General features: G+C 51.9%; 1 protein-coding gene and 2 long non-coding RNA genes across 6 annotated transcripts in view; 2 read left to right on the forward strand and 1 right to left on the reverse strand.

Moving 5' to 3' along the window:
• The window catches only part of LOC122234517, a 30770-nt gene extending 16468 nt beyond the window's left edge, over positions 1-14302 (forward strand). Inside the window, exons 2-3 of the long non-coding RNA XR_006212282.1 lie at positions 13414-13568; positions 14026-14302. This is a non-coding gene — a long non-coding RNA (uncharacterized LOC122234517). The remainder of the gene's footprint in view (positions 1-13413; positions 13569-14025) is intronic.
• LOC122234516 lies at positions 12832-15936 on the reverse strand. 3 transcript variants are annotated; one of them, XR_006212280.1, is made up of 4 exons: positions 15857-15936; positions 15350-15390; positions 15140-15251; positions 12832-13417 (listed from the first exon to the last, which is right to left on the reverse strand). It is a non-coding gene; the product is annotated as an uncharacterized LOC122234516 (long non-coding RNA). The 3 variants fall into 3 exon arrangements; XR_006212281.1 differs by lacking the exon at positions 15140-15251; XR_006212279.1 differs by having other exon boundaries at positions 15140-15390.
• Positions 15937-15995: 59 nt separating this feature from the next.
• Positions 15996-26623, forward strand: part of COL26A1 (collagen type XXVI alpha 1 chain) — a 164302-nt gene continuing 153674 nt past the window's right edge. For both annotated transcript variants that reach the window (XM_042970989.1, XM_042970990.1), the window contains exon 1: positions 15996-16209. In XM_042970989.1, coding sequence (XP_042826923.1) covers positions 16052-16209 — 158 coding nt within the window. In that variant the 5' untranslated portion in view covers positions 15996-16051. The remainder of the gene's footprint in view (positions 16210-26623) is intronic.

Raw genomic sequence — 26623 nt, forward strand, 5'->3', positions numbered from 1 at the left:
TCTTCCTCCTCCACCTTTTTCTTTCCCTCCCTCCTCTCCTTTCCTCTTCTTAACTTGTTAATATGGACAGTTTAAAATATATACCCATAATCTGCTTCAACAATTATCAGCCATTTTCAATCTCATTTTATCTACCATCATTTTCTTCTTTTGGAGTATTTTAAAGCAAATGCCAGACATCATGTCACCTCACCGGTACATACATATGTTTAACAGATCAGGGATTTAAAAAAAACCACATAACTGCCATGTCATTATCATACCTAATAAAATGAACAATGGTTCCTTAATATCATCCACTATCCAGCCCATATTCAAATTTCCCTGATGGGCTTAAAAATGTTTTTACAATGGGTTTGTTCAAACCAAGGTCCAAACAAGGGCCACTCATTGTGTTTGGCTATATTTTTTTAAGTCTCTGTCTTTAAAAAACAAAATAAAACCACCCTTCTATTTTAGAGCAACATCCGATTCAAAGAAAAGTTACAAAGTCACTATGCAGTTCCCCTGTACCCTTCATTCAGTTTCCCTAATTTAATATCTTATACAACCATGATACATTTCAAAAGTAAGGAAACTAACATCGATTCATTACTATTTTTTTTTTAATTTTTAATGCTTTTTATTTATTTTCAAGAGAGAGAAAGAGACAGAGCACAAGCGGTGAGGGGCAGAGAGAGAGGAAGATAGAATCTGAAGTAGGCTCTAGGCTCTGAGCTGTCAGCACGGAGCCTGACGCAGAGCTCGAACCCATGAACCGTGAGATCATGACTTGAGCTGAAGTTGGATGCTTAACCAACTGAGCCACCCAAGAGCCCCAACATCGATACATTACTATGAACTAACCTTCAGTTCATTGGGATTTCATCAGTTTTCCACCAATGTTCTTTCTCTGTTCCAGGATCCAGTCCTGGATCCCACAGTGTCTCTTGTAATCTGTAATGGCCTGCCTTCTCTTTTCCCTTCATGCCATTGGGGTTTGGAGAAGCCAGGTCAACTGGCCCATAGAATGCCCTGCGTTTGGACTTGGCCGATTGCTTCCTTCTGGTGTTTTAACTTGTTCCTCTGTCTCCTGTATTTACTATAAATTCATGGTTACGTGTAAAGCCTTGATTAGACTGAGGCTCCATTTCTTTTAAAGGGAGGAATTCTTTGTGGATGGTGCTTTGTACTTCCTGCTGGCACATAATGTCTGGAGGTTCCAGTTTCAGTGAATTCTGAAGGATCTTTTATTTTTTTCTTTTCTTTTTTATTTTAGAGAGAGAGAGTAGGGGAGGAGCAGAGAGCAAGGGGGACACAGAATCCCAAGCAGGCTCCAGGCTCCGCTCTGTCAGCACAGAGCCCGACGCGGGGCTCAAACCCATGAGCCGTGAGGTCATGACCTGAGTCAAAGTCTGACCCTTAACCGACTGAGCCATCCAGGTGCCCCAAGAGTGAGAGAATCGTAAGCAGGCTCCACAATCAGTGCGGAGCCCAAAATGTCACGGCCCTAGGATCATGACCTGAGTTGAAATCAAGAGTCAGACGCTCAACCAGCTGACCCACCCAGGCGCCCTGGAGGATCTTTTTAAACCCACATGACATGTTTGTTCTATCTACCGGTGCACTTTTGAGACAACAACAACAACGACGACGACAAGTTTTTTCCTCTTTGGATGATTAGCATTTTTGGGTATTAGACAGGTGTCCTTTTTGAGAGGTCTGGTTTTTCCAATCAACTCTTTCCAGGCCAACGTACTAGTCATTCTACCATTAAAATGAACCCACTCAAAGATTCTCATCATCATCAACAGTAAGAAGTTTGCAGAACAGGAAGCAAGACGATTATTGTCCTATTCTTCAGAGGGGCTCTGCAAATCCGGAAGTGCCAGGGGGTGAGCTGTCCCCAGAATGCCAGCGGTGGAATGGAATTTGCAGCCTCACGTAGCTCATCTCACAGGAGGTATGGCAGAGTGGAGAGCCACCTTGAGTGGTATTAACAGCCATAGGACACAGATCAGGACCCTGCTGCAAGTGCCAGGAGCTGGTTGACCTTGGGCAAATTAGGGCCATCGGGTTCAGCTCTGCAGAATGTGTGCTGCATAAATCTGGGGCAAATCATTCCCATGGATTGCGAAGTGAATGGCGGCCCCTGCAGTTGTGCAGTCTACAGCATACACAAATGTACATGGCCACCCTGAAAAGCTACACAGCGCTCTATGGGTCCCAGTTTTATCTTCTACCAACTGGCTGCACCAGGGTCAAGGCAGGAAGCAGAATGGATCCTGGATGGTTCAAATGAAGAGGCTTCAATGAAGGACCCCTTATAGACACATGGGATGGGGAAGCATGTTGTGACGGATGCTGTTGGGGCCTACTGGGAGCTGGAGCATGGAAGGGGCCTCTGGTCGCAGCTGGAGCCCTGGAAGGACAGGTTATTGTCACAAACTTGGACACTGAAGCCGGGAAGGAGCCGGAAAGATGTATGCCCGCTCTCACTCTCCCCCTCTTGACCCTCTTCTGGCTTCCCCTGGTATGTGTGGAATGATCTGGACCGTCCCCTCCCCCACCTTACTCTATTCCAGCCACACCAGCCTCTTTGATCCTCCTAGAACTTGTTACATTCTAGCGTCTCATGCTCCTCCTTCCCATCATTAAAGTCTTCAGGGGCGCCTGGGTGGCTCAGTCTGCTGAGTGTCCGACTTCGGCTCAGGTCATGATCTCACAGTTTGTGAGTTCCAGCCCCGCATTGGGCTCTGCTGACAGCTCAGAACCTGGAGCCCGCTTCGGATTCGGTGTCTCCCTCTCTTTCTGTCCTTCCTCTGCTTGCGCTCTGTCTCCCTCTCTCTCAAAAATAAGTAAACTTTAGGGGAAAAAAAGCCTCTGCTTCAATAGCACCTCCTCCTAGAGGCCACACCCACCTCTCCATCTAAAGCAGTGTCCTCCACCCCTCGTTACACCTAATATTTAAAAGTGCAATCTCCTGGGGGCACCTGGGTGGCTCAGTCGGTTAAGCGTCCCAACTCTTGGCTTCCGCTCAGGTCCTGATCTCACAGATTGTGGGTCGGAGCCTCGCATCGGGCTCTGTGCTCACGGCGTGGAGCCTGCTTGGGATTCTCTCTCTGCCCCTCCCCTGCTCTCACGCGCTTGTTCTCTCTCTCTCTCACAATAATTAAATACACTTAAAAAAAAAATAGAATGCCTTGTTGTTTTCTTGTTTATTGCTGGTAACGCTGAGCAGAGTTTAAGCATCTTGATGTCAGGGCCTTGGTTTATCTTATTCACTAGATACAAGGATGGATTCCTTTCCAATGGTTTTGTAGGACACAGACAACTCTTTCTTCCTCCCTTTATTTTGTTCCTTTCATTAGGGGTATTCTTTGAAACGATTCCCCTCATGCAAAGAAAAAAAAAATCTTACAGTTAAGTGCCTGGCGTGTCATAGGCACTCAATAAATATTTGTTGAATGAAGCAATGAATCGATGATCCCATATATGTTGGGGGTGCCTCAGAGGGTGGAAGCGCGGGTGTAAGGCAGGCTGAGTGGAGATCAGTCCTGACTCACTTCTCTCCTGGGCTCCTCACGCTCTGTCCCATGACTTCACTGCCTCTGCCTCCATGGATTAGCCTCCAGTTCTAGGTCTGTCCCTCCAGTGAAATATCCTCATTGGATAATAACCTAGAAGCACATCTGCATTCAATACATCCCCAAAGGGACTCTCGTCTGTCACCCCCGGCAGGCCCGCTCTCCCCTTCCCAGGCTCAGTTCATGGCCCTCCTAGAAGGGGGCAGTATACACAGTGACTAGGAGTCCCAGACTGCCTGGGTCTGAATCACCGCTCTTTGTGCCTTAGTTTTGCCATCTATAAAATGGGGATAATAATGGTACCTTGTTAACTTGTTGGAACGAATCAAAGAGTATAGAATTTCAGGTGCTTGGGACAGTGCCTGCATCCAGGAAGCTGGAGCTGTGTCCCATTCTCACCATTATCACGGGCTGTCTCCTGGGCGGGGACCCAGCATCATTTCAGATACCCGCTTCACCCTTCGTGCTTCCGATAGAAATATAACAGAAGTTTTGCATGTGGTTTTGAATTTTCTAATAGCCACCTTCAAAACATGTAGGAGAAAAAAGGAAAATTAATTTTAACAATTTTATTTAGCCCAGTGTATAAAAAAATGATCATTTCAACATAGAATAATGTAAAAGTGGTGAGATATTTTACATTCTCTTTATATGTATTTATCTATTTATTTTTTTTTTAAATTTTTTTAACGTTTTTATTTATTTTTGAGACAGAGAGAGACAGAGCATGAATGGGGGAGGGTCAGAGAGAGAGGGAGACACAGAATCTGAAACAGGCTCCAGGTTCCGAGCTATCAGCACAGAGCCCGACGCGGGGCTCGAACTCACGAACCATGAGATCATGACCTGAGCCCAAGTCGGATGCTCAACTGACTGAATCACCCAGGCGCCCCTAAAAATTATTTTTATTATTGATTTATTGATATTTTAGAGAGAGAGTGAGTGTGAGCAGGGGAGGGGCAGGGGGAGAGAAAGAGAGAGAGAGAGAGAGAGAGAGAGAGAATGAATCTTAAGCAGGCTCCTTGCTCAGCACAGAGCCCAATACTGGGCTTGATCCCTTGACCCTGAGCCTAAATCAAGAGTTGGACACTCAACCAACCAAGCCACCCAGGTAGTGCCCCTACCTGTGCTCTAAATGCTTTTCTGCAAAAGCCTCTGTGTTGGTCTTCCTGGCCTCCAACCTTCCCTGTTCCTATTTATTCTAGCTTCCGCAGCCAGAGAAAGCTTCCTAAATGCAAACCGAATCACTTCCGGCCTCTGTTTAAACTCCTTCAGGGATGCTCCACCCCCTGCGAGTGGGGCAACTTTGGCCCCCTGTGATGTGTCCCTGCTGGTGCAGTGGCCTCTTCTCTGGCTGTTGCTCATGTCTTCTCTGCTCAGCTGCCTCGGGTGCCATTTCCTGTTATAATCTTACCTTAGCTGCTATAATTTCCCGACCCTGTGTATGTGACTTGCTCTGGGATTTATGTATGCAAAAGGAAGCGGTGATAGAGGACTCTAGAAAGGTAGTTTGGGGCCAGGTGGTGAAGGACTTTGAACGCCAGATCAAGGAGTGTTCAGACTTTATTCTGTAGGTAATGGGGAGCCACTGTGAGTGTTTGAGGGAGAGCAGCTAGGGCAAGGGATGAGTCCAAGAGGGACTTTTGGCATCAGGCTTAAAGGGAGATCAAATCCAAATCCTTGGCACCCTCTGCAAAGGCCTGGAGGGGAATGACATGATCTGCATTCCGGAACCATCTTTCCTGAAGGCCACTTAGGGGTGGGTTGGAGAGAGGAAGTGAGGCAGAGAACAGTGCTTGTTCGAGCTTTTGTAGGTGAGTCCCTTTCTACTATTATACAGAAGAATGTATGTGAGCATGAAATCTCCTAGTGACCCTAGGTGAGAATCCTCTTTCCGTCTTACACACAGACAAAGAAACTGGAGTTCAAGGCTAAGAAAGTGGTCCACAGCACCCCGCAGTAAGTGTCTGCGTCCGGGTCCTGTTGGGCCTGATGCTGGAAGGCCTGCAGGCGGCAGGACAGCCGCTGTGCAGCACCAGGTGCACCCAGACTACGAGGCTGCTTCCCATGGCAAAGGTCTCTCTGGGCGGCTCTGTGAGGGCGCGCAGGCCAGATGGAAGTCAGACGGCAGCACAGGGCTTTGAAAGAAAATGGTTCCTTACTTTGACTCCCTTGCTCCCCTGTAAGATTTAATTTTTTCTTTTTTAACTTGGAGTTAAGTTAATACACAATATCACACCGATTTCAGGCGTACCACAGTGATTCGACAATTATATGTATAACGAAATAGTTACCCTCTGTCACCATGCAAAGCGATTACAATATTATGGACCGTATTCCCTATGCTGTACTTTTTCATCCGCCGTGACTTATTTGTTTTATAACTGGAAGTCTGTGGCTCTTAATCCCCTTCCCCTATTTCGCCCATCCCCTACCCATTCCCCTCTGGCAACCAACCACCAGTTGCCCTCTCTCTCTCTCTCCCCATAAGAGTCTGATTAAATTGACATGGTCTTCTGGTTACAAGCAACGCCCTAGCTTTAATAATGCCTTAATTTTAAAATCCCAGAATTAATTTTTGGCTCTCTTCGACATGCAAAGATTTTCCCCAAAGCCTTTAATTCTGTAATCAACTATTTCTCCAATCAAAGAAGACTCCACGGGACTTTCATGGTCTTAATTAATGACTGTCTAATCAGAATTCCACTCTGACTGCTTTAATCTCCCCTTCCCCTTTTTTTCTGGTCTCTCAATGAAGGGCTTATCTAGAACTTGTTTTGACTTCAAACGGACACTTCGGTAATAGTAAATTGCAATACGGGTTTTATCAAGTGGAACCAACTTTTCATTCTCTTTCTTCTGGGTCTTAGTATCAAAGCCACCCTTAGGGAATATGGCCTTCCTTCCTGTCTGGTTTTCAGCAAAACATGCCTTCAGAGAAGCCCAGGGAAGGTGTTTTAGATTATGCGCAACAAAGACCTCCAGGGTAAAGCCTTTTTTTAAAAAATTTTTTTGTATTCATTTTTGAGAGAGACAGAGACAGCAGGAGTGGGGGAGAGGCAGAGAAAGGGGGAGGAAGAGAGAATCCCAAGTAGGCTCCACACTGTCAGCACAGAGCCCAGCTCATGAAACCATGAGATCATGACCGGAGCGGAAACCAAGAGTCTGATGCCTAACCAGCTGAGCCACCCAGGCGCCCCTGGGGTAAATCTTTCTAAAGTGATGGTGGGCTGATCTTCACCAAGGCTATGTGGAGGTTTTTGGTTTGATGATCTTACCTGGCAATTCTTGCTTAAGTAGTAAACATAGTAATTTTTTTTTATTAAAAAAAATTTTTTTAATGTTTATTTATTTTTGAGAGAGAGACACAAAGTGTGGGTGGGGGAAGGATAGAGATAGAGAAAGGGAGACACAGAATCCAAAGCAGGCTTCAGGCTCCGAGCTGTCAGCACAGAGCCCGACGCAGGGCCCGAACTCACAAACTGCGAGATCGTGACCCGAGTCGAAGTCAGACGCCCAACCGACTGAGCCACCCAGGTGCCCCAGTAAATGTAGTAATTTTAGATAGAGATATGAGTGGGTCAGGTGCTAGGTCTCTCTTGCAATGAATGGCAAATTCCTTCTTTTGGTCCTGTCGTCTGTAGAACCCACCTGCCGTTTCCATTTGTGGCTCTCTCTTTTTCTTTGTCACATACAAAGAAATAAAGAACACACAGTAAACAGTTGTGGTCCGGGGCCCAAAACCTGCACGAATGTCCCTTAGATGCCACCCCCCGGGGACAGCAGCTTGGGCCCCAGCTCTCTTCTCCCTGGGGGTTTGGGGGAATTAACCAAATGATTCACTGATTCACTCAGATAACCGGCTAATATTGACTAAGCTTTGACTGGGTGCGAGCCTCTCAGGCCCACGGACACAGAGACGAGTGGGAAATGACTGTTGCTTTCGGAGTGTGAAGTGTGTTGTAGGGGAGACGGCAGATGTGTGAAGAAGTAGGCATGGCAAGGGAACATGGGTGTGGGCATAGGATGTTGTGGAAAGATCTCTGGAGGCACCGGATGGGCATCGTCCTAGTTGGAGAGATTAGTGATCTGTGATCTAATTAGAGATTAGAGATTAGTGATTCTGGAGGAGACTCACGGGGGACGTGTGGGGTGGGGACACAGACGGAGGGTGGAAGAGGGTCTTAGTCCATTCTGGCTGCTGAAAGAGAACACCGCAGGCAGGGGGTGCTTCTGGACAACAGGCATTTGTTTTTCACTCTTCTGGAGGCCGCCAAGACCACGGTGCCGGCAGATTCTGTGTCTGGTGACAGCCTGCTTCCCGGTTCACAGACATCTGTCTCCTGACACGGCAAAGGAGCAAGGGAACTCTCTGAAGTCTCTTTTAGAAGGGTGCTCATGGGGCGCCTGGGCGGCTCAGCCGGTTAAGTGTCTGACTTTGGCTCAGGTCATGATCTCATGGTCCATGGGTTCGAGCCCCGCGTCAGGCTCTGTGCTGACAGCTCGGAGCCTGGAGCCTGCTTCAGATTTTGTGTCTCCCTCTCTCTCTGCCCCTCCCTCACGCATACTCTGTGTCTCTCTTTCTCTCAAAAATAAATATTTAATAACCATTAAAACAAACAAAAAAGCAGGGCACTCATCCCCATTCAGGAGGCTCCACCTTAATGACCTAATCACCTCCCAAAGGCCCCACCTTCTAAGGCCATTGCCTTGGGGGTGGGCTTTCAACACGTGAGTCTGGGCGGGCCGGAAGCATTCAGTCTGCAGCACAGCACAGACAGAGGGGAGCCGGCTGTGCAGTCTCAACAATGGAAAAGATCCTGGCCCGTTGAGGGAACAGAGGTGTCCCTCTGGAGCTGGAGCATGCAGAGGTGGTGTGGAGGTGGGGGAGGACAAGAGTCATCTAGAATAGACCAGATTTAGAGGCCCCATCGGATACGGGGCAGGGGGACCGGATTTCGGTCCGGGTGGTGTGTGCGCAGAGGAGCCCCCGGGGGTGGGGGTTGGCCCACAGGGCTGCGGAGGGGCAAGGGGGGGCTGACGCCCATCCTGGGATCTGCGGGCCGAGCCTGGTGGGGGTGTGCCCACCCCGAAAACAGGGGCCGCCTTTCCCTAATTCACACAAGTGTGGACGGGCAGTGACCCTAAGGGTGGAGCTCAGCTTTTACCCCGCTGAGTCTGAGGGCCCCTGGGAGACAATGCAGATGTGGGAGGGAGGGGTGGTCCATGGCAGCCAGGGGACTGGGCATGCAGAGTGAGCCGACCGAGTGGTGGCAGCACCACCCCGCCGATGGTCACCCGTGTCCAGGGCTTGCCTTCTGTCATGCCAGGCACACACCTTCGTTTTGCTCCCCAACCTGCAACCCCCACCCCTCCTCAGCCCTCTGACTTTGGACCTGCTTGAAGAAGAACTTGGCTCCCTACTGTCCCCCTTCTGTCTGAGCCTGTCCCCCTCCTCACCGGTTTCCAAGGTGGTCTGGAGGGGAGGATGGAACCTGGAGTTGGGGTTGGGGAGTAGGGGAGAAGGGTGTCGGGGGACAGACCACAGAGCAGTGTAGAGCCCTCACTCACCCGGACAGCTGCCTTTGCTGGGGGGTGGCTTCTCTCCAGATCTCAAGGGGTTTGGGTGCACATACACCACGGTACCTGCTGGGTGCACAGGTGGGAGCTAAGCAGGCACCTTCCGCTCCACCCCAGGCCCTCCCCCCCCCCCCCCCCCCCCGCCCCTGCTCCTGCTCCCCGTGCCCTCCCTGCCTCTCAGCTCTGTTCAAATCTCTCCTCTTGCTTCAAGGCCTCTCCGGAGTTCAAACGGATTTCCCTGCCCCCCCGAATCCCCAGCCTCCTCTGAGCTGTTACTTCTGGATCACATGGCGTCAGGGACAACGTTTCCTTATTTGCGTCCTTCCTAAGGGTCCTCCTGTAAGTCCAGCTGTGGGTGAAACTGATGTCTGATTCGGCTGGGCACCTCCAGGGCCTAGCACAGAGCCTCACCTGTGCCCTTTGGTTCGCCACACGTTAGGATTTGCTTAGTGAGAGCGACAGACACATCTGGGAAAGTGAAAGAGAGGGACGTGACCCAGATCTTGCATAGACGCAGATGGACAGGCACCAAAAGGTTCAATCTTGTCCATAGGAGATCATTTTCTGACCACTTCTGCAGGGCAAAGGGCCCCTTTGCACCAAGCCACCAAAGCACACATACGTCCTTTAATGTATTAGTCAGAAAAGGCCAGGCAATGCTACAGTAGTAAGATGTCCCTGACATCTCCGTGGCTGACCACTGAAGGCTCTCCAGCGCTAGTTAGAGGGCGGGCTGGGTGGGGGAAAGCCTCCTGCACACAGGGGTCCAGGCTGACCCAGGCCCAGCCCGGGGAACATCTGGGGGACAGACAGGGCTTGGAGAAGTCATACCCCCTCACCTCTCTTTGCCCAGAAGTGGGCGTGGTCCCTTCTGCTCCTGCCCAGCAGCCAGAGCTAGCCACATGGCCCTGCCCAGCTGCAAGGGGGGGGGGTGCTGGGGGAGGGAGGCCTTCTCTGGAGAAGGCAGCTGATCTAGACGTTGGCGAACACCAGTTTCTTCTCCCAGACTTACTCAGGCCCATTTGGGGGAAAGTCTTCCATTGATGAGGTGCCTTTCTTGCCCCGAGGGCCTGGAACCACGGTCTCAGGGCCTTGGCTCCTGCTTTCCACTTACCTGACTCACGAAGTTCTCTTTGTGTTCAGCGGACATCATCATGCATTAGCCTCCAAGTTGTCCTTGGGGCTCAAAGAACAAGTTTCATTCCTTTTCCCTGCATGACTTGGGAGGTCTGGATCACTCCCGGCCGGTCTTCCCTGAGTCCAGCGTCCCTCCGTGGCCACTCCTACCTCCCCAGTCACTCACCGTTGCTTTGTTTTACGGTCTTCTCATGGCAGGAGCCCCAAGTGCTGAACTGCAGCTCTAGACAGTGCAGGGAGTGAGGAGCCCTGGGGAGAACTACCCATCACAGACCCTCAGCTCGGGCACTGGTGGGAGGGCCATCATGATGTGGGGTTACTGTGTCTAAACACCCCACTGTCTTCATACCTGTGCCAGGGTAAAACTGGTAAGGCCAACACTCTCCCGGGCATTGCCTCTTCTTTATTTTGGAATTTTAGTCCCTTGCAAGGGACTGAATGTCTGTGTCCCCTCCACTCCCCATCCATCCCTTGAGATCCTAACCCCCGAGTATGATGGTATTTGGAGGCGGGACCTTTGGGAGGTGCTTAGCTCAGGAGGCTGGAGCCTTCCTGAACGGGACTGATGCCCTCATAAAAGAGACCCCAGCGGGCTCCCTTGCCCCTTCTGACATGTGAGGACACAGAGAGAAGATGGCCTTCCATGAACCAGGAAGTGGGCCCTCACCTTGATCTTGGACTTCCAGCTCCCAGAACTGTCAGAAATAAATTTCTATGGTTTATAAGCCCCCTAGTCTATGGTGTTCTTTATAGCAGCAGAAGGAACACACGAAGACATGGCCTTCCTTTGTTTATCATTGAACCATCTCGTTAAGCTCTTTGGGAAGCATTTGCTGGGCTGTGGCCACATTAGGGAGCAAACTTATCACCATACAAGTTGGGCTTTTAGCGTGGGTGATTGGGCACACTCCCTACTTTTTTTTTTTAGTGTTTTTTAGGTTTTGTTTTTGACACTCCCCCCCCCCCCCCCCCCCCCTTCAAACTTCTGTTTAAGATCATGGGCTGTTGTGGCAGCCGTCAAATTCGCCGTCTTCTGAACATCTATCTCACTGCCGGTGTTTGGGGGAAACAGGTAGGCTTACACTTGCAGGCGTGCTGGGCAAAGCAGCGTTCCTGTTTATAGGGCCCGGTGGACACGTGTGGGGGTGTGCGGGGGAAAGAAGAAAAATTCAGGGTTCGCATCTTGCAGAGTGTCCATGTTTGGCCCCATTCTGCCCCGGCCCAAGGACAAAAAGCTTGGAGCAGAACGAAGAAGCCCTTCTGCTGTGACCGTCCTGCGACCTGGAGTCAACCGTGCCCATTTCTGTGCTGTCTTGGGATCTGGAACAGCTGGGATTACGGGCTGCTGGAGAAATCAGTGTGAAAACCTCTCCGTTCCTACGCGGCCTCCCTGAACTTCTGGGGGGAACCGGAGAATCCATGTGCAATAGGGCACTGGGCGGGGGGAGGGGAAGATTTCTGTTTTAGATTAACAGGAGGATTTATCATGCCAGAAGGTCAATATTTACCTTGGCTTCAGCTTGATGAGTATTACTTCTCTGTTCAGTGGCTCTCTCTGCTGACTTCAGCAGAACAGAAGATCTGCTTTTTGTCTGCGATAGAGGATGCTGACTGATACTTTCTTATCAGAAAGGCCTGCTAACAGAGTTGGGGAGGGGCCCACTCTTCGTGTGTGTGTGTGTGTGTGTGTGTGTGTGTGTATGTGTGTGTGGGGGGCTGTCTCCTTCCACCAAGAAATCTGATCCGTCTTTGTACAAACAACCCGTTTTCAAGGCACTTTTGAACTTGCAAAAGGAGGAGAGAGCACAGGACCCTGGACAAATCACTTGTCTCCACTCCTTGTCTGAAAAGTAATTCCGAGGACCCCTGCCTGTCCATGTCAGGCTTGTGGCAAACAGTGGAGGAGCTCAGGAAAGCCTCCCAGCCTCATTCGGCCGGTTTTCGTTACATTGAGGTTGGGAGGGAAGAGGTTCTGTGATTGCCCAAGGTCACCAAGGAAGAGAGGAGGAAGGAGTCAGCCCTACAGTCAGGGTCCCAGCTCCAAGCCCTTATGGCTCAATGTCTTGGGCTCCTGGGAACAGTGGCTTCCGCCTCTCCCGAAGTGCTAACGGGTATTTGTGGGATGCCCAAGGCACCGGTGTGGAATATAGACACAAGCAGGTGGGTGGAGCACCGATTAGGCCAGCCAATCAGTGCTAGTGATTGAAGACCCCTAGACTCTCTGAGGTACTGCCTGACCCTTTATTTCAGGGCCCTCAAACATCCCGTTTGCCACTCACCACAAGTAAGTTTTATCTTAAAAAGAAAACACGCAAACTGTACATCCTTCACAATAATAGTCTCATATTTGTTTTACAATAAAGTTTTGTTTCAGGGCACCTGGGTGGCTCAGTCGGTTAAGGGTCCGACTTCGGCTCAGGTCATGATCTCGCGGTTGGTGAGTTCCAGCCCCGCGTCGGGCTCTGTGCCGACAGCTCGGAGCCTGGAGCCTGCTTCGGATTCTGTGTCTCCCTTCTCTCTGCCCTTCCCCTGCTCATGCTCTGTCTCTTTCTCAAAAGTGAAATAAACATTTAAAAAAAATTTTTTTTAAATAAAATAAAGTGTGGTTTTAAATTGTTGACCATTGGAATACTGGGTTTGTCCCGGGGCCTCTCAGAGTCTCGTCTGAGAAAGCTCTGCACCCTGGGATATGAGCCTCCTGGTCAGCCCCACTTGGGGGTGGGGGTTGAGAAGGGGGGTGCTCTTCAATTTTATCCCTCACCAAAGCCTTGCAAATTACCGTAATGAACATTTATTGTCATAAGGTGCCAGCACCATTCAAGCACTGCAGGTGAAGAATTCATTGAATTCTTTTAGCAAACCCACGCCCTGGGTGTCGTGATTATTACTCTGGTTTCACAGATGAGGGCGCTCAGAGAGGTTAGGTAACACGTCCAAAGTCACAGGGCTGGTACCTGTTGAAGTGGGATTCTACTCACTGGTGTTCTCTGGGGGGAGTTTAGAGCGTATTGCTATTGAACCCTTCTCCGTTCTTCTTGGCTCCCGCGGCCCCATCTTGGGGGTGGGGGGGTGGCAGCTGAAAATCTTACGTAGAAGAGTGACAGCTCAGTAAGGCTGGGTATATCCACAGGTGCCTTGGAGAGGGGAGTGGAGGACGAAGAGAAGAGTGAATTACTGAAGGCCAGACCTGGAAAGATCTTCAGAGACAACCAATACACTTTTCACTTTACAAATGAAGACACTGGGAAGGACCAGAGAGGGGAGTTTTCTGCAGGTCATCAGCAAGTGAGTGGGGGAGCCCGGAACAGACCTGGGGCTTCTGGGTCTGGGTGGTGTGGGCGGTATCATATTTCTTTTCCTGATTTTATGCATCTGCCTTTTCCCTTACCATCTAAATGGAACTGCCTCTTGTTTGCAGAACTTTTGTCCAAACTGCTGGCTGCCCTTTGCTATTTTTTTTTTTTTTTACTTTATTTATTTTGAGAGAGAGAGAGAGAGAAGGGGAGGGGCAGAGAGAGAGGGAGAGAGAGAATCCCAAGCAGGCTCCGCACTGTCAGTGCAGAGCTCTACGCAAGGCTCGAACTCACAGACCACGAGATCACGACCTGAGCCGAAATCTAGAGTTGGACGCTTAACCGACTGAGCCACCCCGGTGCCCCTGCCTTTTGCCATTTTAATGCCTCCCTGAAGAGTAGTGCAGGCACCGTGAGGGTGACAACCATATTATTTGCTTCTCTACCAGCCCTCACTGTGCACAGCATGGTGCTGAACACACAGAAGTTTCCTGGTCACGTTCGTGGGGCCAGAATGAACTTACTGTCCTACATATGAAACGGAGGACCAAACTCAGACAACTGTCTCAGTCCTGAAGTTGCCGGGATGAATTAATTCTTTTCCTAAAGCTTTCCATCCTAAAAGAATCCTGAGGTGTACAGAATAGTGTTATCCCCTCTTTTCTCTCTGCACCTCTCTTGTCTGGGTGCAGCCTGTAGTCCTGGACAAATGACTTTAAGATAAAAACGAAATCCTTAAAAAAAAAAAAATCTTGTTCCCTTCATGTCACGCCTGCAGCATAAAGCTAATTTATAGCTACATGGAATTTCTCTGGTCTTTAAGGTCTCATTAAGCAAGTAAAGGAGAGGAAGGAAGAAGACAGAATGCTTACAAATTCCTGGGGGGCGGGGAATGACCTCACCACTTACTGGGTGTTAGCCAACTGCCCAGGGACCACAGTTCAGATTCCTTTAGGGGAGGCCCTGAAAATCCCCTGATAACCCAAACTCTCCAAATCTTTTAGGTCTTGAGAGAGGGATGGAGGGCAAGTTGAAGGAAGTAGTTCTAGGTCCAAGTGACATTTCCCATCATGCACTGCCCACTCTGAGATGGACTGTATCCATCCTGAGTCCTGGTCAGAGACTCGGGACTGGGAAGTCCACTGACGAGGCCTCAGCAGGATGTGAGAGAGCCGAGTGGAGAAAGATGGGTAGTTTGGGGAGAAGGTGAAGCGGGTTGGATATGTTTGGGGATAGGTACTCAAGAGGGTACATATGGGATATGTAAACAAGAGGACAGAGGCCTCGGGAGTGGGCCTTTCTATTCACATCCCCAACGGCATCTTCCTGTATTCCCCTAAAAACAATTCCAGAATTCTCTTACAAAATGTACTGCAGCCCATTAAGCACTTCCATATTGGATGGCTTCTCTCCAGACCTCGGGGCATTTTACAGACTAGGAGCTCTTAGTTAGGGGGGACAAGAGGCAGCTTTGGGGCCTCTGTCAGCCCCTAGGATGCTTCAGGGAGAATTAGAAAGACTCAATCTGGGGAGAGAGGGCACAGCCTAGATTTTGGGCCCCACCTGTCCCCTGCTTGAGGTACAGCGCTCTGGAGATCTTGCAGCCCAGAAAAGATCAACTTGGGGCCAGGCGGCCCATGGGCTCAGTGTGGGATCTGGGACTCCGCATGCCCATCTGTAAAAGGTGGGACTGTAATCCGATCTCCCCTCCCCTGAAGCTACTTTCCAGATCTGATGCCTCATGAATCGGTGATTCCAAGGACAACTTCTCACCCCCAAGTCCAGCGCTTTCCTCATTCCTGGCTACAGCTCACCTTGGAGAGAGAGAGAGTTGGCAAGGTAGAGGGTGGAGGTGAAAAGGGAGAAGATTCTAAGGAAGCTTGGGTGTGAAGTAGTTTTGTCCAAAGGGCCCTAGACCAAGAGCGTGCTCTTTTTCCGGCGTAACTCTTTTGGGCCTCTGTTTCCGCCTCTAAAAAATGGGAATGGTGGCATCTAATACCGAGGGCAACGTTGTGGGGATTAAAATCGCCCGGGCGAAATTGCCAGGCATGGAGCGGGGATCCCACGAGCGTTTGCGGACCCGAAGAGGGCTTGGTTGGGAAGGTTCTAGAGTGCGTGCGCGAGGACGCAGGCGCGACGTCTGGCTTTCCGGGCACGCGGCTCCCCTCCCCTCCCGCCCCCCCGGACCCCCAGCTCTGCAGCCACTGCCGCCTCCTCGGCCCCGGACCGCCGAGGGTTAATGAAAAAGCCCCACGCCCCCTTTGACGGCGCAGAGCCCACCTCGCCGAATTTGAAAAGGCGGCCCTGGAGAGGCGTGGGCGCCCCCCAGAAACTTCCAACTCGCACCCGGGCTCCGCTCGCTCGCCGGCTCGCTCGCTCTGCTCCCGGCGGGGGCCGCGGGTTCGGTCCGGCCGCGGGTGCGCTCCCGCCTGTCCTGCCGCCCGGGCTCCGGGTCCCCGCGGGCGGCCGCGCAAGATGAAGCTGGCTCTCCTCCTGCCCTGGGCGTGCTGCTGCCTCTGCGGGTCGGCGCTGGCCACCGGCTTCCTGTACCCCTTCCCGGCCGCAGCCCTGCAGCAGCACGGCTACCCCGAGCCGGGCGCCGGCTCCCCCGGCAGCGGCTACGGGAGCCGCCGGTGAGTAGCGCGGCGACGGCGGGGCCTGGGGGGCGAGCGCTGGGGACGCGGGGCGGTCGGGGGCTCGGGGCTGGAGACGAGAGGCTGGCGGGCGGAGGGCGCCGGGCGGTGGGGGGGGGGGGAATGGAGCGCTGGGCGGTGGGGCTGGGGACGCGGGGCGGTCGGGGACTGGGGGCTTGGGCGGCCTGGGCCGGGGCGGGGGGGGGGGGGCGCGGGGTCGGGACTGCGGTGGTCTCTGGCCGCGCCCACCTTCTCTCTTCCTTTCTTTGCTCCCCCAACCTTCGCCCCTTCGGCTCCCGGCTCCGAGTGGAGGTGGCCGAAACCTGCGGGGGTGGGGGGTGGGGTGGGGAGGCGCGCGGAGGCAGCGACCGTGGCCCGCTGGGGCTGCGTGGCTCAGTCCCTGGATGTTTACCGGATCACGTGGCTCCGCCGCGCTCACCTGCGCGGCCGCGGCTTTGTGTTGGGGAGCAGGTTCCCGGGTTGCCAAGGCCGAGCGTCCGGTCTCCCGCCTCTCTTGCTTGCTGCCCAGGGATACCGGGGGGAGACGGCGGGGCGGGGTGGGGGGTGTGTGGGACGATTCCGTCCCGTCCTGGGGGCCGGGACCGCGAAGGAGCCTCTGCTGCGCACCCCCCAGTCACCTGGGGACGTGGAACCGGGCTCCGATTGGACGGATCCGCTGCGGGGCCGGAGAAGGAGCCAGGTCACCGAACCCGAGGCGCCGGGACGCACCGGTGGCTTCCTCCTCTGCCGGCAGGTGGCGCCCTGGCCACCCCCGAGATGGTTAGGGCAGCGTCTGCTCACCGCGAGGTTGAATTCCCCCAGAAAACGCGTGAGCACGCAAGTAAAAGTTGCCAAATGCCCGTTTGCGCAGCTCAGTCGAATTCAGCATTTCCTCATTTAATAATTACAACTCAGAGTTGTGATGGCTCTCTAGAGCACACAACGTGCATTCGTACCTTCCGTGTCTTTGGATCCTAAACCCCCTCCAGGGGTACCTATTACAGCGTTATCTTTCCTTCGGGTGAGGAAATGGAGCCCCAGGGGGAGGTCCCCAAGTTAGTGGCAACTCAGGACTGACCTTCTGTCTGCTTTCTCCCAATCCTGTCCTTTCTACCGCACCACTCTGCTTATTGTTATGGAGGAAGGCAAGAGACAGGTCCCAGCGACTTCTCCTGTGTGATATTTATTTACCAAAGCCCGGAGAACTATCAAGATGAATCCTGGAAATGAATGTCTTATATAGTTCGGGGGAAGCAGGGATGTTTTGTGCGGGGCAGGCTGTACGCTTAATGGCTGGGCAAGGCGAGACTCAGGAAAGCGCGCACACACACACACACACACAAAGTGCTTCTGGAAAACTTTGCATACAATTTTATTTCCCTCATTTTGTTTGGAAATACTTACCCATGGCTTCTATTAGTATTCTTCTCCAGACACCCACAGCAGTGTGGGCTCCACACTCATCCTCCGCATATGAGGATAGTCTGAAAAAAACAAGCTTTTCAAGTTGTAGAGTGATCTGTATAACATGATCTCATTTATGAAAAAACGTTCTGGTTTATGGGGATGTACGCCCAGAAAAAATCCATAGGCAAACATTTCCTACAGTTACCTATCGGGAGAGTCCAGAGGTCGGAGGGCAGGGGTGGAAGGTGGGTGGGCTTCCATTTTCTCCCTTGGTGTCCCGGTGTCCTGTTTGCATCTTTTACAAGGAGCATACATTCCTGTGTTATTTTTGCAATTAAAAAGTGTGGGAAGGAAAAGAAAAAGAAAAGGAAAGCTTCCGCACGGTGAAACATGCATGCTGAGAAGAGCAAGAGGTGAGGTCCTTGAAGGAAGTGAGTGGATGGGGACGGATGTTCTGGCGTTTGGTGGGGTGCGACTTGGGGACCGCCACAGAAACTTGGAAGGGACTGTTTTAGCGTAAATAAAAAGAGGCCCAGACAATTGTGGTAATCTTCCAGAACTCTTTCTACCAGGATGGGAGCTGGGAGAAGGTATAATTAGGTTCAGGAAGGATCTGGATGAAGCTGTGGAAAATGGATTCCTAAATAGGATACTACGAGGTGTTAAGGAGGCTCGGGGCAGGTTCCAGATGCTGGAGATTGATGTCCAGAGCGCCACTGAGCTCCGCTATGCAAAGTCCCACGTGGGCATGGCGGGCTTGAGCTGGATGGTGTCGTACGTTCCTGGGTCTCGTGAGCGATCAGTCACAGGTGGCCTGTGTCCTTGAAATTCAAGAGCCCCAGAAGCAGAGGGCTTGGAGACGACGTTTGGCACGGCGCCCTTCGCAGCCTTGGCCTCCGCTTTGCCTCAGTATGTGTGTTTACAGTGGCTTGGTCTCAGCCTCCGGGCCAAGTGACAGAGCTGTTTCTGACAAATAGTCTCCCTTCAGTTCATGGCATTGCTCCTGTTGGCATCCGAGTTTTGGATGTGGTCTGTGTTTCCCCTGCGCCCACCCTTCTGGGCCTGGGCCTGTCTGGGTCTGACATGTGCCGGGGGCATCTTGCCCAAACCGGGGTGCTCTGCTCCGGTCGCCTCTGTCAGAAGCCCAGGGTGGACCCCTCTGTGGGAGCAACTTTGGCAAAAATGAAGAGGACCCCACTTCCTCAGAGGGCTGTTTCCAGAAGAATCTAGCAACCCTGCATATGGGCCACCAGTGGTTTTTGCTGGCCAGAGAGCCGTTCAGTTGCCAAATGAAAGCTGAAGGGAACTGCGGCACTCGTGGACGTGCAGGGCCGCACTGAGAACTGAGCCCCCGGGGCGCCTGGATGGCTCAGGGCGTCAAGGGTCAGACTGGGTCGGGTCCTGATCTCACAGCTCATGAGTTCGAGCCCCGCATTGGGCTCTCCGCTCTCAGTACAGAGCCTGCTTGGGATTCTTTCTTTTGTCTCTTCCTGGCTCATGCTCTCTCTCTCTCTCCCTCTCAAAATAAATAAATAAACTTAAAAAAACTTAATAAAACTTAAAAATAAAAGAACTGAGCCCCCAATGCCCCCCCCCCGTTTTTGATTCTACCCTCGTAAGTAGAATACATTTGTGAAACTCTTTAAAGCATGCAAGTTTCGCTCACTCCCCTTTCTCTTTCCCTCCTTCCCTCCCTCCCTCCTCTGCCACAGATGTTTACTGGGGGGTCTTGTCCCTTGTCTCCTCCTCCCTTCTATATCCGACCCTAAAGGGGCCAGAGCAGCTGCGAGTGATCAGGGCACAAGGATGAGACCAGAGAAGGGCCCCACGGCCTATCTGTGTTGTGCATCTAGTGGAGGGAGACGTTTGAATTTGGTTAAAGATAAAAAGCTTTAATATCGATTCTTGGTGTGGATGTGTTCTTCTGACTAGGAGAAACCAGAGGAGATGTGGGATGTGCCCAGATTTCAGCAGAGGAAGGAATGAATGCGTCCAGAGAGTGGGTTCGTGGGGCAGGGGACAAAAGACAAAGTTGTTTTTGGCTTCTCCCCTGAAGAAGAACGCGCATTCCAGAAACCACTTCCCCCTGTGTAGAGCAAATGGAGCCCAGGCGCCGTAAGGCCACATGTCTACATGCTATGACTCAGGCTAACGGATGTTCCGTAAGTGGGTTCTGTCCACCACCCTCGGTGAGTGTACCTTCTCAATGACCTGGAAAGCCAGGTCAATGAGGAATTCATAGATGCCATAGAATTCTGTTCCGGAAATGGGGTGAGGGGCCTTATGGGCCCTTTGAGCTGCGTGTCCTACAAGTTCACTCCACACCCGTGGCCTAGAAGTGGGCATACAGGCTGCGGGGTCTGTCCCGGAGGATGGCCCGGATGGGCACACCCTCTTGGTCCCACAGCCTTGTCATCCAGCGGGAGGGCCACGGCCAGAGGAGGTCAGAGCGGGGTCCTGTCAAGTGCAAGGCCCAGGGCAGGTCCAGGTCCAAGGGCCACGGCCCGTCCCCTAGGGGCTCTGCCCCTAATTCACGATATGGACTTGCGCGTGTTACTGAACCGGCCCCAGCCCGTGTCCCGGTCTGCACGATGAGGACGGCATGGAGACAGGACTCGGGGCATGAGGCTCGCCGGGAGGCCGCGTGTGCGAGGCGCCAAGAGCAGGAAGGGTGCTCAGAGGCTGGGTTTGCAGAACAGACCTGACCGCACTCGGCCGTCCCCACCGCGGTCAGGAAGAGAGTCGGAGCTGCTCAGCCACGCGTGCAGGCCTTTGTCCTCTGGCCCCCTGGCCCCTGTGCCGTGGGCCGCCCCTCACCCTCCAGCCCTGCCGAGCGGCTGCTCCTGTGGGTCATCCAGCGTTCAGGGCGCTGTCGCTCCAGGTCACACCTTTTATAAAAATTTTTTTTTTTAAATCTTTATTTATTTTTGAGAGAGAGAGAGAGGGAGATGCAGAATCCGAAGCAGGCTCCAGGCTCTGAGCTGTCGGCACAGAGCCCGACGTGGAGCTCGAACCCACAAACCCCACAAACCGCGAGATCATGACTTGAGCCGAAGTCGGACACTTGACCGACGGAGCCACCCAGGCGCCCCTCCAGGTCACACCTTTAATGACGCGGATACTGGCTGACGGCCTGTTTCATCCTCGTGGCTTTACCTGCGTGAGGCCGTCCTTCTCCCCACACCCCTCGAGGCTGCCCCACTCCCCTCCTCTCCCCCATTCTGCCACAATTCTGGGCACCCGGATGTTCAGGTGTGACTCACCAATGCCCCGTGTTACTCTGAGCCTCTCCCTCCCCTCCCCTTCACCTTAGCCGCTATCCTTGGCCTTGCCGGCCTCCGAGTTCCCGCAGGAACCTCACACCTCGGTCTCGGTATCATAAATTCTGGACTCAGGTTCTTCCACCCCACCCCTCACTCACGTGGCTGAGCCCTCCTTTGCTCACTCCGTCTTCTCTTAGCCTGACCACTTGTCCCATCTTTGTGGCCTTCCGACCTCCAACTTCCTGTCCCCTTGACCCTCCCTCCCAGCTGCCTAGAAAGGCGCGCCCCTGCCCGCCCAGAGGATCCTCCAGCCTTCTTCTGGAGGGTCAGGAGGGCTGTCCATCCGCGTCAGCGACGTTATTGCGCCTCGGTAGTGGTGATGGGGTCTGGCATCGGGGCTTCCCGTCTCTCTGCCCAGGAACTGGCTGTGTGTGGCCAGCCCTGTGATGGCGAGGCTGTGTGGCATCGTCCGTGACCAACTTAGCCACTGTCTGGTGGGGCCCGTTTTAGTTCTACAAGGATCTGTCTTCCTCTTCTGTGCCGCTGCCCGATGGACCTTTTTCTTGCTCTCCTCTGTAAAGCCCTTTGGTCGCCCACCATCTCCTGCCTCAGCTTGACAGACAGGTTTCAGTTCTTAGGTCAACTCTTAGTGACTAGTAGGAGCTGCCCCAGCCAGTGGGTTAAGGAGGATTCCGAGGTGGAGTCTGGGCTCTGTGAAGAGGACCATGACAACTGAGTGATGTCACCGTGGCTGTGGGGCAGGAAAGTGGAGGCAGGTGTGATGTATTGGGCAGCCTTGGCCTTTATGATAAAACCCACCGTCTCTGGTGTCACGTATAAAGGCTGCCTTCAAATCAATGTTTTTAAGTTTATTTATTTATTGAGAGAGAGAGAGAACAAGCAGGGGAGGGGCAGAGAGAGAGGGAGAGAGAATCGCAAGCAGGCTCTGCGCTGTCGGCAGAGAGCCCGAGGTGGGGCTCGAACCCACGAACTGAGATCGTGATCTGAGCTGGAACGGAGGGGGACACTTACTTAACCGACTGCGCCACCCAGATGCTCCTAAAGTCTGACTTTTTAAAGCCCATCTTTTGTCCTCTATGCCAGCTACATCGTATTAATTGTTTCTGTTTCCTTGCATCTGCTGTTTGATTTGCTTGCAGTGCCCTCCCATGAGCACCTAGAATATTCTGCATATGTCTGTCTCAAGGTCTCTCAACCTTGGTACCCTTGACACTGTGGACCGGGTAACCTTGTCGTGCAGCCGTCCTGTGTGTCGCAGGATGTCCTGGCCTCTCCCCACTGAACACCAGGAGCATAGCCTTGCCCCCAACTCGAACAACCGAAAAACGTCTCCTGACCCGGCCAGATGTCCCCTAGGGGACAAAATCACACCCAGCTGGAACCGCTGTTCTCTCTGAACTTGAACATTTTGAATTGGGGGACATTTAAAAATATGGTATTTAGGGGCACCTGGGTGGCTCAGTCCGTTGAGCGCCCGACTCTTGATTTTGGCTCAGGCCGTGATCCTAGGGTTGTGGGATCAAGCCCTGCATAGGGCTTTGCGTTGACAGCATGGAGCCTGCTTGGGATTCTCTCTCTCTCCCTCTGCCCCCTCCCCTACTCTTTCTCTCTCTCTCTCAAAAAAGAGAAAACAATACATGAAAATAAAAATATGATATCTAAAATTTTTTTCTGTGGAAGCTGTCGAACCTGTACACAAGTAGGCAGCAAAATAAGTCCCCGTGTACCCTCACTGGGCTTTGTTAACTGTTGCATTTTGCCACACTTACCCGGTTCCCTTCTTCCCGCCCAACACGTGCGCATACACACACACACACACACACACACACACACACACACACACACACACACACATTCTGTTTGGGTGTGTGAAGCATTTTACAGTTTTGTTTTTGTTTTTGTTTTTGTTTTAAGTAGGCTCCATGCCCAATGTGTGAGTTGAACTCACCACCCTGAGATCAAATGCCCTTGGGGCATTTGAAAGCAAATCCCAGGCTCACGTCCATTTTACTTGTAATATTCTGTATACACTACCCTGCCAACGTTTAACAGACTTACAGTCATTCCTTATTCATATTACTGTTCCTTCTTACTTCTTATTGGATCCCAAATCCAATCCACATTCAGATTTTCTCCAACTGTCCAGAAAGTGTTCCCTTATTGTTAGTTTGTTCAGATCCGGATCTACTCATGATCTGCTTTCGTTCTTGTGCCTTTTTAGTCTCTCACTGTAGGAAAGTCCTCTCTCCTTGACAAGAATGCTTTTCCCCCCTCAAGCCATTGACTTGTCAGAAGGCCGGTTGTCCTGTAGGTGCCCGTGTTCCAGATTTGGCTGATTGCTTCCAAGTGGTGTCATTGATTTGATCTTCTACTGTCTGTGTTTGTTCTATATTGGAGATTAGATGTAAAGGTGTGATTATATTTAGGATCTCTTTTTCGGGGGGATGCAAGAGTGCTTCATAGTTGGTCCAGTATATCATATCATATCATGTCATGTCATGTCATGTCATGTCATTTTTCGGAGGGAGGCAAGAGTGCTTCATAGTTGGTCCAGTATATCATATCATGTCATGTCATGTCATGTCATGTCATGTCATTTTTCGGGGGGGAGGCAAGAGTGCTTCATAGTTGGTCCAGTATATCATATCATGTCATGTCATGTCATGTCATGTCATGTCATTTTTCGGGGGGGAGGCAAGAGTGCTTCATAGTTGGTCCAGTATATCATATCATATCATGTCATGTCATGTCATGTCATATCATGTCATGTCATGTCATATCAATCAGGGGGTGTTACGAACTGAGTATTTTTGTCCCCTCAAAATTCCTATGGTGAAGCCCTGTCCTCAATATGATGGCATTTGAAGGTAGGCCTTCTGGAAGCAATTAGGTTTAGATGAAGTCATGAGGTTGGGGTCCCCATGATGGCACTCCTGTCCTTATAAGAAAGGGAAGGGAGTGGCGCCTGGGTGGTTCAGTCGGTTGAGCGTCTGACTTGGGCTCTGGTCACGATCTCGCGGTTCATGGGTTCGAGCCCCGCGTCGGGCTCTGTGCTGACAGCTCAGAGCCTGGCTCCTGCTTCGGATTCTGTGTCTCCCTCTCTCTCTGACCCTCCACTGCTCACGCTCTGTCTCTCTGTCTCTCTGAAATAAATAAACATTAAAAAATTTTTTTAAAAAAGAAAGAAAGGGAAGAGAGAGAGCAGAGCACGCGCACACACACACTCTCTCTCTTTCTCTTTGCCACGTGAAGACACGGTGAACAGGCAGCCTTCCTGCCAGCCTGGAAGAGGCTCTCACCAGGAACGGAATCTGCCGGCATTTTCATCCTGGACTTGCCAGCCTCCATATCTGTGAGAAAGAAACATTTAAGCCACTCAGTCTAGGATGTATTTTGCGATGGTGCCCCAGGCTAATACAGGAGGACATGACTTTTTTTTCCCTGGAAATCCGGGTGTTTGACACTCACCAAAATAACCACTGTCTGCAGGTTTCTTCTTCTCTTCTCTCTGCAATTTATTTCTTGAGGAAACCAGGCCTCGTCGAGGTTTCCTTGTTCAGGATTTTGTTGAGAGAGAGAGTGAGAGAGCGCACGCTCGTGCACACACATGTGAGCAAGGGCGCGTGTATGGGGGAGGGACAGAGAGAGAGAGAGAGAGAGAGAGAAAATCTCAAGAAGGTTCCCAACACCCAGCGCAGAGCCGGGTGTGAGTTTCGGTCCTATGTCCCTGGGATCATAACCTGAGCCAAAATCCAGAGTCGGATGCTCAACAGACTGAGCCACCCAGGCGCCTCTCCTTGTTCAGGATTTTGTTGATTATATCCTCATGGTGCCTGTTAACACGTTCCTCTGTCCTCGGTATTTCCAGAATATTGGAAATTAAACAGAAGCTTGAGTAGATTTTGGTTCTGTCTCCTTCTCTTCCTTATTATTATTGTTTGGGTAAAATTACCTCTTTGGTTGTGTAGTATTCTTCCGTCAACAATTGTATTAAGAATCACACACCATTTGGTAGTTTCTTTTTCGCTTGTGATGTTAGCAGGTTTTGATAACCGTTGTCTTCATCACTGTTCGTTAAGGGCTGCATTATTTTTGAGAGAAAGAGTGTGTGTGCGCCCCAGTGGGGGAGGTGCAGAGAGAGAGAGGGGGACAGAGGATCTAAAGCAGGCTCTGCGCTGAGAGTGGAGAGGCTGATGTGGGGCTCGAACTCACGAACTGTGAGATTAGGACCTGAGCTGAAGTCAGACGCTCAACCGACTGGGCCACCCAGGAGCCCCTGTTTTAATTTTTTTAATGTTTATTTATTTTTGAGAGAGAGAGCACGAGCAGGGGAGGGACAGAGAGAGATGGAGAGAGCGCGAGCATGAGAAGGGGAGGGACAGAGAGAGAGAGGGAGACACAGAATCTGAAGCGGGCTCCAGGTTCCAAGCTGTCAGCACAGAGCCCAACATGGGGCTTGAACCCACGAACCGCGTGATCATGACCTGAGCTGAAGTCAGACGTTTCACTGACTGAGCCACCCAGGCGCCCCCTTTGGGGTACATTTTGAAGAGCCAATTTAGTGATTCTGGGACAAAGTGGCCCTGTGGGGATGTGAGGGGACTTCCCTGGCCTAGGCCACCCGCAAGCCTGGCCCACCCCTCGCGTTTGCGGGGCGCTGATGAAAGCCCTCACGCCATATGTCTAAGTATTTATAAGTTGTAAATCAAGCTTACAAACTGTTAAATAAAATCTGTTGTGTTATCGACCTTGACAGACCTACCCTCCCAATGACCTGGGGATGGGGGTGAGGCTCATATTTGGAACTCTTAGCCTCCTTGAGTTTTATGTTGGAATTCAGCGGTTCGGGGAGATCCACCTTTCACTTCTCTCCTTGTTCCGCCCGACACCTTGCCCCTGGTGCGGCCTCACGCACCCACTGTGGGCACTTGAGTCTAGCCCAGGACCTCTCACCCTGCCCTACCAACCGCCACGTGGCCACACTTCATGCCCGAGTGTGTCTAGCTGTGGGGGAGGGAATCCCAGGCCCCAGGTACCTGCACTTGGTCTGCGAAGGTGCCTGTGGTTTTGGGGACGATGTCCCTTTGGGCCCACAGCCTCCTTCCTTGCCCTGTGGGGAGGGGTGTGGCCAGAGGCAGGCCAGATGCAGGCCCCGGAAAGCACAGTGCCCAGGGTGGGGGCTCCCGTTTTTTAGGTTTAAGACAGGCCCGTGTAAACGTTACCTCTGGTGAAATACAGAGCGAGTTTCCACAGGTACGTCCCCAGTTCTTCAGAATTAGATGGCCTTTCCCCGCATGTCCCCATTCCAGAAGGCTCCATCACAATGACAGAGTTAAGCTGTCTGTGTCCACGCGTTCCCTTCTAGTATCTTCCCTGCTGGACCTCTTCAGCCCCCGTTAGACTGTAGGCGCCGAGGGGTACGTCACCCACCTGTGAGAGAGGCCCGAGAAGAAAGAGAAAAAGCTTTGTAATGTCGTACCTTTCCTGGCATGTGTTCCCCATCTTTTGGAGTGAGGGGCCCCGCACTTCCCTCTTGCCTGTGCTCCAAAGTTGTTTAGACGGTCTTGCTCCCATGTTTCAGGTGTCGCGTCCCCTAAAGCACAGGGCAGTGACTGGCCGATCACGATGAACTGAGGAGGTAAAAGGATTGGCCATCCAGACCTATCCATGACTCGGACAATCTGGGGCCTGGAGATCTGGATTTCAGTGGCCTCCCCAGGGGT

Source organism: Panthera tigris, chromosome E3 (genome assembly GCF_018350195.1).
Source record: "Panthera tigris isolate Pti1 chromosome E3, P.tigris_Pti1_mat1.1, whole genome shotgun sequence".
NCBI lineage: Eukaryota > Metazoa > Chordata > Mammalia > Carnivora > Felidae > Panthera > Panthera tigris.